The 14936-nt window shown below is 36.7% G+C and overlaps 1 protein-coding gene across 5 annotated transcripts in view; it reads right to left on the reverse strand.

Moving 5' to 3' along the window:
• The window catches only part of ARMC8 (armadillo repeat containing 8), a 129252-nt gene that overhangs the window by 78863 nt on the left and 35453 nt on the right, over nt 1-14936 (reverse strand). For all 5 annotated transcript variants that reach the window (XR_012380435.1, XR_003210140.2, XR_003210138.2 and 2 more), the window contains exons 3-7: nt 11142-11213; nt 9409-9551; nt 9207-9304; nt 5486-5578; nt 184-264 (exon numbers count right to left, since the gene is read on the reverse strand). Coding sequence is in view for 1 of the 5 variants with exons in the window: in XM_025881719.2 (XP_025737504.1) it covers nt 184-264; nt 5486-5578; nt 9207-9304; nt 9409-9551; nt 11142-11213 (487 nt within the window). In the remaining 4 variants the exon portion in view is untranslated. The remainder of the gene's footprint in view (nt 1-183; nt 265-5485; nt 5579-9206; nt 9305-9408; nt 9552-11141; nt 11214-14936) is intronic.

Consider the following 14936-nt stretch of genomic DNA (forward strand, 5'->3'; position numbering starts at 1 on the left):
ATTTTTAAAGAGGATTCTATAGGTAAAACAATGCCCCATAACATTTTATTGATAAAATGTTATTTATTCTTGATCACAATATCTATCAAAGCAATAAAATATGTGGGCCTCCATCTAGTTCAAGACTCTAGAAACCAAAACTAAAGTATAAAAATCTGGCCATAATTTTTTTTAACATCTTACTTTGTAAGATACTGAGGTTAGTAGGTGAGCAATATTCTGAACTGCACCATGGTTAAATAAAATTGTTTGATGATCTGGACCCTGTAAGAAAAGAGAATATAACATTAAAAAGAGTAATGATTCATTCCAACAAAACACTTACTTAAATGTAGAAAAGTTCATTTACTACAAATTGTCAGCTGCCCTTCTCTTGCATAAATCCATCCTAATAAAGCAGGGTAGACAAAGGGCTGCCATTTCTTATGTCATCCCAGTTCTGTAGAACTACTGCTTCCTTACCTACCCCCAAATAATGAAGGGGGCACAGAAGCTATCCTGGCACAGGCCCTTTGCAGTTCTTAAATAACACACCATCATAGCAACAGAACCACCGTGAATTCTGCATTTCATGTGCACAAACTTACACTATGCCGCTGGAGAACAGTAGTCATTCTTACAACTTCAGACTGATGAACTAGTCAGAGGAACTCTAAAACTAATTACATGCAAGAAGAACTGGACCAGAGCTTAACCTACCTCAATACATCAGGGAAGTTTGAATTATGGATGGTGGAAAACACAACACTCCATACAGAGAAGTGAATGTGTTTTGGTTTCTGTTTCTATCTCGTTTCTCTTTTAAATTATCATTTCTTAGAGTAGGAAGGTAAAGAAATGAGAAAATACACGATTTTATTTTTCACCAGTTGTCTTCTACTAAGCAATTTATTGAAATCTTCAAAGTGACAGAAGCTAAAGGTTAATGCAAGTCTTCGAAATCACCACAGTTTGTATGCATTGATTTTTTTAAAATATTTTTCAATTTTTAAGTAATCTCTATAACCCATTATGGGGCTTGAACTTACAACTCCAAGATCAAGAGTCGAATGTTCTACCAACTGAGCCAGCCAGGTGCCCCTCTTATGCAATGATTTTATGTACCACCCGCCCATATAATGAAGTCAAAGCAAGGATAAGGATGCTACTTCATGCTTATCATTATTAGAAGAGAAAAATACAGCACTGAAAGTTGGCTACCTATCTGGGTTCACCAGAGAAAACCAGTTGCTAGTCTAGAAAAAAAAACCCTCTCCAATCAATTTTTCCAACCCACTATTCAGCCAAGTAACAATGATCCTGAAGATGCGCATTCTTTCCTGGACCAAAATATCCATCATCTGAAGTGGGGAGATTAGTATTCATAGTTTTGAATCACAAAACAGCCATATCCTATTTTACAGGTAGTAATTCCCTGAACATTTTATATACCATTAAAAGGCTCCTTTAAAAAACAAAAACACTTCAGCAATTTCCTTACTAACTTCTAATTTCTGACTTTTTTTAAAGAAGATTTTGTTTATTTATTTGATAGAGAGAGAGACAGCGTGAGAGGGAACACAAGCAGGGGGAGGGAAGAGGGAGAAGCAGGTTTCCGGCTGCGCAGGGAGCCCGATGTAGGGCTTGATCCCAGGACCCTGGGATCATGACCCGAGCTGAAGGCAGATGCTTAACGACTGAGCCACCCAGGCGCCCCTAATTTCTGATTTTTGATGCAAAATATTCCACACTTTACTCAGGCAAACCCCCATTACATATATTAGGCAGTTTCTAATGTCTCACTATTAAAAACAATGTTCTGCTGAACATTATTAAAGCCAGCCCCATCTCAGTGCAAACTCTTAAGAGTATGAGGATAAATCACAGCTTGATAAATTTATCCCTACATATCCACCCAGAATAATGCAGGCTTGCTTTTAGAACAACTAAAGATACTGACATTCTCAGGGCACAGGCTGGAAGTATACTCTTTATCTTCCTACCTCATCTTCATCCATGCATCTGGAATTATAATTATAGGTACTAATTATTGGGTACTTGCTATGTGCTGGGCACTGCTCTAAATGCTTTACTTGAATCGTCTCATTTGAAAATGAGTCTCCAGCTTATTCAATATAAAGATAGTTGTGGAGACTATAATGGGGAGCCCAGGAAAAGAAGGGTCTCCTAAGAATCTGACTTATTTTTTTTCTTACATAGTAACAAGTAGGTAATTAAATTGTGAAGATAAGTCTAAATTACACTAGGCTGACAGGTTAGCATACTAAGGTGTGTTTTTTTTTTTTTTTTGCCTTCCATTATAAATTTTAACATCCTAATTTAAATATTGGCAGTGTTCAGGAGAATAGCTAAGTAGACAGGATACTGCCTCTACCCTTGCACCTCACGGCTCTTCTGTCTCTGTATTTATCTCTGTTCCTCTGCTGTGAAGTGACCTAATACTAATAGATTGTTTTATATTCTTCAAACCTTACATATACAAATACGTAAGTATATCCTTTCCCCTATTTTAACACAAATGGTAAAATACTACATATATGTGCTATATGTACTATACACATACTATACATATTGCTTCAAACCTTTTATTCTCCTTTATACTATTTCCCAGAAATCATTCATATGAGTACATAAAGAGCTTTCTTATTTCTTTTTTGACCTTATTCCGCTATATGGATAACCCATACTTTAGTACCTTATGGTTAGACATTTAGATTGTTTATAATCTTTTACTATTACAAACATCACTTCAATAAATATCCATGTGCATGCATCTTTAAGAGCTAGATCACTTATGGAATGTCTGTACTGATGAACTTATATTATGAAAAAGATCAAGCACAATGCAATTAACATTAACTGTTCCCTGCCTCTTACAAGATACTGTAGTTTTTAATCTCTCAATTTCTTTGCCCCAGAAATTACAGGAAATAATTATTACAAAAGCAGCTCTTCCTCCTCCTCTCTGTGGTTATACATAGGATCGTGTAAAAACAATTGCAAGGAATGGAACCGTTGGCTGAACCAACTAGAGTAGGTGCTATCATTTGATTCTTATCAAGTCTCCCTTAGGTCTCTTCAAATAAACCCACATTGACCTGGGCTAGAGAGGCAACATCCATAGGGTGGGAAGCAAATAAGCCCTCAAGATTTTAAACTCCAAAAGATAGGTCTCAGAAGTTTGAGTAACCTGTTTAAGAAGTGGCAACAATTTAATATTACTAGTCTTTTTTTTTTTGCTCCTTAATAAATCAGGGAGAGAATTTCAAAGATATAATTAGGATTATATTAGTACTTAAGTTTTGCGGGGGGGTCAAAAAGTACATGCCTAATTTTGACTGAGCAGGGCCTGGCACCTTGACTCTCACATTGTCCAAGGGACAAATGTATATGCAAAGTTGTGAATGAGTCTGAAAATTCTATTATAAATCCTATTTTAAGTCTATATGCAAATTGAACAGCATGAAAATAAAAGGTTTTTATGGTTAATAACTATACAGAGATCATCAGATCAGTTGTTTTCAAAGATTCATGCTGGTAAGTCAGTAGAAAAATTAATATTTATATTAGGCTATTGGCACTGGGTTTATAAATGCTATATTTCCTAAGGTTTAGTTATATCTCAGAACACTCAAATTTGGTCATTTAATTACAGTGGCAAATGCTAATTACCAGGCTAAAAGAAAGCTCAGTTAAGGTGATTTTCTCTGATACCATCTTCAGCTCTGTTAGTGGCATGAAGATGCCTATAAATTCTTGCTCAGCATAAGATTCTCTCCAGCAAAAGAACTAATGATTTAATGGTTTTCTTTTATCCATTTCAGCTAAAAAGTACTGAGAAGTTTTAGATGAGCAAGCCTAAAGGGATTTAGAAATTTCTGATGAGTAATTCTAAAAGCTATTTGGGTAACTTCTGGAATGGGATTATTCAAACTTCTCATAATTTAACATAATTTGACATGTAGTAATTATACCTCCAGGTCCAATTTTCAGTGCCCCTTTGGGATTACCGTGGTTATAACTATTAGATGTTGTGCTCTCAAGCACTTAGGTATAGACGCAGAAAGATTTTTAATGAGGCACAGGAGTTCAGGAGTATCCTTCTTTACCTATCTGCCAGGGCTGGGCTACAAGACTTCACTTCACTGTTGGAAAATTCTACACCCTATTAAGTTCAGCTCATTTTTAGGAAATTAATTGCAACAAAACTGTCAGTTTCTCAAAGCCTTTCTTTGCCCACTTCAAAAGATTAAGGGAGTGTTTGACATCCCTGGACCTATGAGTTGGCTTACACATGGTCAAGGCAATCTGGGAAGAGAAACTTCAAAGATTTTTGACAAAATCCTTAAATTCTAAATGTCTTAAATAGAACTGAATAGGCTGTGAAAGCCTGCTAGGATTTGGGAAGGAAGAGTTAAACAATTAAATTATAATGATACTTTTTCTGGAACCAAGTGATTTAATTTTCATTTATTTGGGCAGCTGTTCTAAAATAGCATACATGTGTGATCTTCCTGGTTTCATATGTAGGTGTTCACTTCTCTTTCCTTTATTTTCTACAGTTCCCCAAACTCTTCATTTTATCTTTGTATTATAAATATAGGTAGATAAGTAATGCTGTCCGAAAAATTTATAGAATCATTAGAAGATAAACATTTGGTTAGAAATTGGCAAATGTGTAGAAATTATGAAAGATCTCAAATACATAATCTCCCATGGCTATCAAAAGACTACACTCAGTATGTAAACTATGAAACAAAGGAAGTAGCACTTTGCAGCACTCTTCAGTTTAGGTTGAGGCCCTTTTAGGAACAGAAATTTCTCTCAACAAAGAGCAGAGAAGAATCTCTCATTTCTCCTTGTATGAGATCACTTAAAACAATTTCCAACAATGAGGGTGTGGGGAAATAGTTTTGATCACACACTGCTGGTAGGAATATAAAAGGGCACAACCTCTATACAAGACAGTATGTGGTAAGATTACAAATGCACACATTCTTTGACTCAGCAATTTCATTTCTTATAAAATGTCTTACACAAGATATTTTTGCAGCATTGTTTTGTAATAATGTGAGACTGGAAACAAGGCAAATGTCCAACAGTAGAGAACTGGTTAAACAAATTATTGTGTATCTGTATAGTAAAATACTATACGGCTGTTGAAAAAAAAAAATGAGGGAGCTCCTTATGTACTTGTACATAAGTATCCCCAAGTACTGATATGGAATAGTTTTCAAGATATGTTAAATGAAAAATTCAAGGTACAGGACTTAATGTATGGAATGCTACCATTTGTGTCCAAAAAAGGAGAAGGGAATATATACGTAGGTCTGCTTATATATAAAAACAGGGGAGGGGGGAGAATATACATAGGTCTGCATAATTATATATGTACAGGTTATCTCTGGGAGGACACACAAAGAAGGCACATCTCCGGGGACACAGAAGATTTTACATTACAGAGAACATTTATTCTGGTTCTTACTTTACAGCAGTGTGAGAAGATCTGACAGATGTACTCCTGGGTGTAGCGGGACCTGCTAAGTAGCGCCATGAGATGTGGTATCACTGTGGCATCCTGGAGTAGAAGGAAAAGAGAGCACAGCAACAAGGAACTTAGGCACTGTGAGTACATCTAACAAACTATTTCCATGAGCAGGTACATATGCAAGCTTCTTAATCACAGTAAATCAAGTCTCTTTAAAGAACACAGCAAAACAAAAACAAGAGAGTCACCAAAATTTTTAGGTAAAGGATGAGGGGCTTCAATATTCATCCTCAACAACAAAATACCAGAATAAGAAATTCTCAATCTCTCTCCCATAAACAGCCTATATCCCCACAATAAGACAAAATCATTTCAAAAGACTTGACAGAAATCTGTTGTGAAACCAAAATGTGAACTAATAAGATATATAATAACAAATAGCCTATAAGGAGGAATTACTGTATAAAAATAAAACTTGACAGTTTTGATCTCTGAGATGTTGTGGTATCAGTTACTCGTAAGAATCATAAGACTGTAGTTAGCTAATTTCAATTTTCACAAGATAATTTGCAAAATATCAACTCCTCACTTAGAGCATGTTCTCTGCCTATTGCTGAAACTTAGCAATATACAAGTTGGTGCAGTAGGAGAGAGGAGAACCTGCCCAATTTGCTGCAGGGCTCTCCAAGAATCCCCTTCTTAGGGTGCAAAGGGAATTAAAAGTTGAAAGGGTATTTGATCTGAACCACAGATGGAAAAGGAGACTTAGCTCAAGCCTCCTAGTCAATCCTGTCATAGTCCTAGAGCTACACTTCTCAAATATGAATGTGCATGCAAATTCCCAGGGGATAGTCATTATGTAGAGATTCTGATTCTATAGGTTTGGAGTAAGATCTAAGCTCCCAGATAAGGCTGATGTTGCTGGTCCATAGACCACACTTTGACATAAGACAACAGAGGGCAAGGAAGGAAACTTAAGAGTACCACTGTTGGCATGAACAAGATTTGGGGTTTCCTTACAAAGAAAAGAATGCCCCAAATCTTTAAGAGCTAAGTGAGAAAACAGAAGGCAGTTGATTCCCTCTAAGCAGAATCTTTCCCTTTGCTTATTAGTATAACCCTTTGTGTTATCACAAGCAGTTTAAAAACAAAATGAAAAATTTAGAAAACCCCAAAGAAAGTCAGGTACTAAATGTATAGAAAGAAAAGAGAGAAGATGAGAGTGTCAAGTACATGTCTATTTTATAGAGTGGGGAGGGGAAACTGATTCCATTGGCAGAAGACAGGGAAGCAGGTAGCAGCTAAAAAAGAACAGGCAATTGAAGGATGATATGAAAGCTTCTATTAAGCTCCTGAAATTACTTCCACCTCCTTTCTTTCCTCCATTGCTCTCTCATCTCTCAGTTTTCCTGTAATAACAGCTTCATCCCATTTCTTCACACCTGCCCCTTTCTGCCAATTGTCTTACAGATCTACAATTTATGGTTGATTAAACAAAGAACAGTTACATAATTTGCCCAAAGTCACCCAATTGATAAACAGGATTTCAAACTAGACATCCTACCTTCTTCTAAGTGGACTGCCCTGTTTTCAGTTTAGTGCCTAAGTTGCTGTGCCAGCTGGCTCTATACAATCCAACTCACAGACGGCAGTTAATTACACTAAAACACTACTCTCTGTCATAATCCCATCCAACATTCTTCACAGAGTCACCATTATCTCTGAGGCATAAAACAGACATTGTCACTGTGAAAGTCACTTAATGTCCCTGGGTCTTAAATTTTCTTATGTAAAAAAGTTAAGTTGGTGTACACTAGTTTTCAAAATTATGTACCATGAATCATTAGTGGGCCATAAAATCATTTTGGAAAGCAAGGAGAAAGGAGTTAGAACTGTTGGCCAGGACCAATTTCTCACTTACTGGGCTAGGGGTTGGAGAGTAACTTCTAGGGTAAAGAAGACAGGTGACTGGTTTAATCTCTTTGTAAACATCACAATGGGATTTTCAGGGAAACAAACTGATATTTACTAGAAGGAGAGCCCTTCTCTGTATAAAGCTTTGAGGAGGATGTCCCCAATTTAGGACTGCTTACAGTAAACCAGTGGTCCTCATACAGCAGTCCATGGACCAGTAGCCTCTGAGTTACCTGGAAACTTGTTGGAAAAGCAAATTCTCAGGCCCTACCCCAGACTCACTGACTCAAAAAGTCTGGCAGGAGGCTCCAGCAATCTGTGCTTAATAAACCCTCCAGCTAATCGTGGTCCATTCTCAATTCTGAGAACTGTCGTAGTGAACAATACCAATTTATATGGCATCGCTCCCTGAAGAATACTGCACAAATCCCTGAGGTGTAAAATTGAGATGTTTCATAATTTAGAGCCTCCCTGCTGTGTAAAGTGACCCATGAACCTCACTTACAGACTTCATGTACCATTATGGGCCAGAGGAGCATGTATCTGATGTGGGGAGAATGGACTGTGGAGACTCGTGACATGCCCCTACCCCCGCTTCTGCTGCCTATGCCTCCTGATTGCTTATGCTCTTGAAATATTTTAAATGTGATTCTAGATAAGATCTCTGACTTATATATGTCCTATCTGACACTGTGATTGGCTCACAGAATCACAACCAGCATTTTTCTAAAAATGAGAAAGGAAGGATAGACTAGTAACCAGAGGGTATCACATTTATGGAACTGTTTTTGAAGACTGTCTCAGGAATATTCTCTCTTTCTCTCTCTCACTCACACACTCACACACACACACACACACACACACACACACACACACACAGACATACACACCGTGTGGCAATGGAAAATGTATTTCTTATCACGGACTGCAGATGAGAGTGTTTGAAAAACACTGGCCTGGATAATGTTCATTAAGACAGGCCCATGTAATCAACAGATTAAAAGGCCCCCTAGTAATCCCTAAGGTTTTTGAAAACTACTGAATGACTCCAAAGATCTCTGGATTCTCTCACACATATTCTCGGATTCTAGCCTGGCAAGTAAGCCTCCTGCAAGCCATTTCTGGTTCACTTCTTCTGTTGAAACGAACACTGATGCCCTTCCCACATTAGCCTATTCTGCCCACTGTTCTGCATCCTTTCTCTTACACAGATCTTTCCTAGAATGGCCTCTTTCCTCTCCACTTCTCTAAATGTTATCCATTATTCAAGATCCAGGTCAAATTCTCTGTAAAGCCTACTCTGCTGGATTTAACCTAAAGTGAGTACATTAACTATACTGCCTTATTTTGATATTAAGAGATCAAAATGGGTCTTTTTAAAAAATTTTTTTGAAGCTTTTATTTATTTATTTGACAGAGACACGGCGAGAGAGGGAACACAAGCAGGGGGAGTGGGAGAGGGAGAAGCAGGCTCCCCACTGAGCAGCGAGCCCGATGCGGGGCTCGATCCCATGACCCTGGGATCATAACCTGAGCCGAAGGCAGACGTTTAACAACTGAGCCACCCAGGCGCCCCATGGGTCTTTTTTTTTTAAACAGCTTATAAATTCCTCAAGGTCTGATACTATCTTTCACTTCTTTATAATACCTAGAACATTCGATATTTGCAAATTGGCATGCTAGAACTGAAATACTTCTTGAGACTTTTCTGTAACACAGTTATGATGAGTTTTGAGATGCTGAGTAAGTAGAGGTATGCTGTTAGTGAAATGTAACCGATGATTCGAAAACTTCTAAAACTCACTGTATATAGTAGCTCCTCTGGAGTGACGGGACTGGTGAAGATGGTTCGCAGGCATCGGAGGCAAGCTTCAATGAACTTCAGGTCTGGAGATAGTAGTCCTATTAATAGAAAATGGACCTGAGACTCATCCTTTCAGTCCGTATTTTAAACACTGCAAACTGATTCTAATTTTTCCTTGTACAAAAATGACTTCCTTACATACCTTGCAGTAAGGCAGGGATAATATGGCAATCTAAAAGAGACTTGACATTGTTTTCAGTACCCATAGCAAGACTTCCCAATACCACTGCACATTCAGTTTTCAGCTCTGTACTTGAGGTTTCTTGCTGAAGCAAGTACAACAATCTAAAAAGAAGGAATTTGATAAAGAGGAGACAAAACAATTAAACAAAAGTAAATTAGCTAAAAGTAATGTGACAGAAAAATGCTACCAATATATCCCACTAAAAATATGGTTGGTGAGCTAATAGAAGGTTAGGAAATGACCATTTGTTTATATCAGCTACTAATTTAGAAAAGGAATATTTGGGTAAAAAAATCAAGAGAGACTTTCTTCATTTTGATCAAAAGGACTATTATGTATAATCTTAGAGTTTATCAGAACAATTACTCTGGAAGTTCTCCACAAGTACACACAAAACAGCACTACAGTCCATGTTATCTGCCACTCCAGGATATCAAGACTGAGAACACTCAATGCCAAGTACTGTAGGATCTAAAATTTAGACTAGAAAGGGACCTGCACTATCCAGAGGTATGGTTCAGAGATCACAGACGTTTAGCCTAGATGGAACATTCAGAATCCTTGTGCAGCTCTTCAAGCAAGGGAAACTCATCTTTCTCCAATTTTCCCATTTGGGGAATCAGGAGATCCTTCCATTTCCATTCCAGCCCTGCCTGCTGAGCAACTACTCCCCAAACTCTAATCATCCACCACTTATGACCACCTCCTTTATGTTTTAAGGTGGAACACTCATGCTCCTTAAAGTACATTTATATACACTGAACACTAATCCCCTAAGAAAGGCTACTGAGAGCTTTATGGTTACCAAAGTATATATTTGAGATCAGTTACGATAAAAACAATAAAACCATCAATCCTGTATCAAAAGACAGGAATGAAGAAAAAGAAAAACCAAAACATTAAAAAACTTATAGCAACTGCACATAAAACTTAGTTCTGAGTAGCAAAGGCAAAGAGAAAGTTATACAACTATCATCGTCTACCAGAAAGAAATTCAGTTCATTAGAAAAAAGACCAAACTTTCTAAGTTAAAAAACAGCAAATTCTAAAAATCAGAAATTAAAAAAAGAAAAGCAGGATTAAAAATCTAGCAGGATTTTTTTTTTTAATTCAAAAAAGGCTTTGAGAATCCTAAGAAATTATTATCCAATCATACAAAACTGCCAAGGTGGGACGTCTGGGTGGCTCAGTCGGTTAAGTGTCTGCCTTCGGCTCAGGTCACGATCCCAATGTCCTGGGATCGAGTCCCGCATCGGGCTCCTTGTTTAGCGGGTAGCCTGCTTCTCCCTCTGCTTGCCACTCCCCCTGCTTGTGCACGCGCGCGTGGTCTCTCTCTGACAAATAAAATCTTTAAAACAAAAAACAAAAAAACTGGCCAAGGCTCTGAGGAGATAAAGAATCAGGCTGGTGTATATCATCTATCTACCCAACACATCCTTTTATTGCAGGGTCAATGATCTTCCCCTGAATTTCCAAAAAGTATTAATATATTTGCTTTATATTCCGTTCTCTGGTACTTAAAAATTTCTAAAGAAATGCTTCATATATTTCAAAGCATTTATTTTAAAAATTAAGAGACTTTCAAAAATAGGATAGACAATACAGAAAAAAGATGGGTCTTATGGATGAGAATGAGAAATACATTAGAAACTTAGTATGAATATCAGAAAAGGGATTGATAGCAAACATACCTTGGAACAGCTCCTAAAACAATGAGATTGGCTTTCTGCTTGTTGTTTCCAATTACAGCATTTTTCATGTCTCTGAATTCAGGGGAAGAGAAAAGGGTAAGGTATGTTGAGACATCACAGAAAAATCAGTAATCAATTCATTCTGCTTTATCTTTATTATGTAACATCTTGTACTGGCAAATATAGTAGTTAGTGACAGTCAAATCCACCTGAGTACCAAAGAGAAGGAACAGAGATAGGTGCTGAATGAGCCTGGGAGCTGTAAAACAGGACAGTGTGGGAGTGGGGAAAGTGGGAGATACCCTGAGTACTTGTAAAAGACTTCCAATAAAAAGCATGTTGAGTTCTTCAGAAAAGGCCCACACAATGTATCTGACCTTGTTTCAGGGATCATGACTTTGTCCCTTTCTTTCCTCTTTTTCTGACTTCTTTGAACTGAGTATTTCTTATGATTCCATTTTATCTCCTTTATTGCCTTATTAGTTGTGCCTCTTTAAGTTTTATTGTTTTTTTAGCGGTTGTTTTACAATTTACAATATGTATCTTTTAACTTATCACAGTCAGTCTTCAAGGGATAGTATCTCATTTCATTTGTTTTTTAAGAGTCTTGCAAGCATATACTTCCATTTCTCCATCAATTCTTTGTGCTATTACTGTCATATATATTTTATTTTTTAATTGGTTAGAAATAACAATATAGTTACTATTTTTTACTTAAGCAGCCAATTACCTTTTAAAGAGATTAAAAAATAAGAAAAAATCTTTTATATTTCCCACATATTCACCAGTATTTTTTATTGTAGCTATACTCAGATCAGGAGTAAAACTCTATTCCACAAGAAGAGTATCTCTATGAATGACCAATTGGTTCACAAACACTGATTGGTCCCAAAGGACGGGTAGAGAAAAAATAAATGGCTCAAAATAAACCTAGTACTACTAATAAAATGATTAATAAGAAATACCCTAATTGGTCAGTAGTGCTATCTTAATATAAAACACTAGAACACTATGTGATTCTATATAGCAGTGGTTCTCAAAGTGGGGAAGAGAGGATTAAAGCCCCATAGGGGCCTTTCAGAAGTTTATGAGGGTGTCTGGAAATTTCTGGCCACAGTTTTACAATTAGAAAGTGTTTTTGTACAGTTTTAAAGAAACCTGTATTTTTCGGTATTGCATCTGGCCCTCTAAATAAAAAAAGGAAATTATACTTTTTATTAGAAATCATTTCATTTTGGAAAATCAGACCACCTAGCACAGGGGCCACTCCCAGTATTGGAGTTATCAATACCAAACACTTACATACAGAAACATTATAAATTATCTTTAAAAAGATAATTTTTAAATTTAAAAAAATTTTTTAAAAGATAATTTTCCTTCCTTATAAGCAGAAAAGGTGTTACATTATTTTTGTAGTTATGTATGTGAGGAGTTATATTATTATAGATTTAATTTCAAGGTAGTACCCTGGTCATTAAGAAATGTTTGTTGGGGGGGGAGTCAGGTTTGACTGTGTTAAGACCATTGCTACAGAGCCTCAAAGTTCTTAGTTCACACATTTCTTTCATATCCCAAAATAAGTTCCCCTACATTCTCACACGCATCTCTTCTGACTCTTTTAGGTGGCAACAGTCTAACGTATATAGGAAATTTTTTGCCAACTTTGAAACTTAGAATTCTAAAAAATTCTATTATTGGCAAACCATGATCTTGTAGAAAAACAAAGTAGAAAACAGGAGAAAAAGTTACTTTAAAAAATCAACAACTAAATGTTATAGTCAGCATGTGTTTCCAATACCAACCAAATTCACTGGCATTAAAAACCCTGGTAATAATTGTAATGCCCTTTCTCCTTAATTACCTTCTTCAATTATGGCAGAAGAATATTGCTATGATGCAGTGATCTGATGAAAGCTGATTCTCGCCACAAGTTTTTGAATGGCATTTTCACAAGTTTTGAGCCAAATACTATTGGCCTAGTCTTCCAGTAGCTCAGTGGAGCTGAGGGTAGGTCTATTTTTTTCAGGGCCTGATCTAGTTCTCTCTGTAAACGATCACTCAGATCTTCCATATGGTTCACAGGGGATAAGTAGGAGTATTTTTTCGTTTATGGGGACTTAGCTGAATGTAGCTTACTAGGGTTTTGACCAAGTTCTGATAGACAACTATAAAATTATGTGATATCAAAGCCTCATTTAGCAAAGCATAGTAGGTGAAACTATACATCTAGGCTTCTGCCTCCTTATACAAATTTACTTCCCAATCATCAGCTTATAGACCCTAACTTAGCAGTTCACTATTTATTTTCATCTTCTTTCCTTCTCTTAATGTGTTCTGTCTATACTAATGTAGTACATCCATTTGTCCAGCAGCTATCTATTGAGAGTCTATTTTGTGCCAGGTGCCATTCTGGATGCTCTCTCTATTCTGGAACTCTCAACAGGAACATTTCCCCAGATTTCTCTCCATTCTTCCTAAACTAAGCAAAAATGAGGTGTCCCCACATTACCTTATAAACACGTTCCAAATATCTGAAGCCATGGAAAAGTAAATGTTTTTATAGACAAAAATAAACAAAAACCCCTCCAAAACCAATTTTCCAGTTCTCTTAATAGTTTACAAAGAAGACATGAAGGAGGCAATTGGTAGTTATATAGTAAATGTGACTGAAGAGAATTAATAAAATGGACCAATGTCTAAAGAAATTAATTCTTGCTGTGGTTCTAATAAATAAAATATATCAATGCTACATAAGAAAGAAAAGACGTTAACACCCCCAGCAAATAAATTCTATTCAGTTGTTACTATAAAGGGATACTAGATCTTTTCTATGAAACAGTTACAGCCAAAGAGATAATAATCATCACATACACCCATCTTTAGCAGATCTAAATATGGTATAGGATTCAATTTCAGAGCCAGCCAGAGTGGAGCTATTCTCTCCCTCTCTCTCTCATTTCCTTATCCCCTCTCCCTCATACTTTTCCCTGGCTACCTTTACTCATCTTTCAGGTCTGACCTTAAGACAATAATTTCACTTCCTCCAGGAAGCTTGCCCTGACAACTTCCAGGTCTGGGTTAGGTGTCCCAGCTAGCTGCCCTCTATCATAGCACCCTCATTACTTTGTTAGGATAGAAGTCTGTTTCCTCTTGACAGGCAAGAAAGCCAGTCTGACCTGAAAATATCAGGCAACTTACTACTGATGGATCACAACATGCACCATATAGAAATCCATCCATACTTCTGTAAAATATAGCCTCATAACTATCATCAAAGATGAGGGCACAATAAAATTATACAAAACTTATATACTGCTTTGAAGTTTAACAAAGCATTCCATATCCATTACTTTATGTAATCTTCATCATAACCTTGAGTAATATTAACCCCATTTTACCGATGAGGAAGCTAAGACTCAGGTTTGGGCTTTTCTCAGAGCTCCACATTAAATGACAGAGCCAGTTTCAACCCATGTCTTTTATGCCAAGTGTTTTTTCCATTACCTCCAGCATATCAGGCATTCAGAACAAACTGACTGAAAAGAAGTGAGCTAACATATTTCCTTTTTCCTCCCATGTTTCAATTTTACATTTTTATACAAAATGAAAAAGGATTTCTACCTTTCAATTAAAGACATCCTTTTCCCAGTAGATCAAAGGAATATATCTTGTATCTACCAACTTTTAATGTTAGAGGGAAAAAATGCCTTACTTATATACTCCTGAAATTCAACAATTAAGTTTTGAGCTCAGCACTGTGTTAGGCTCTATGGATACAAAAGCATCACATAATGG

This window comes from Callorhinus ursinus, unplaced genomic scaffold (genome assembly GCF_003265705.2).
Source record: "Callorhinus ursinus isolate GAN/ISIS: 27379988/994484 unplaced genomic scaffold, GSC_fseal_2.0 scaffold1, whole genome shotgun sequence".
NCBI lineage: Eukaryota > Metazoa > Chordata > Mammalia > Carnivora > Otariidae > Callorhinus > Callorhinus ursinus.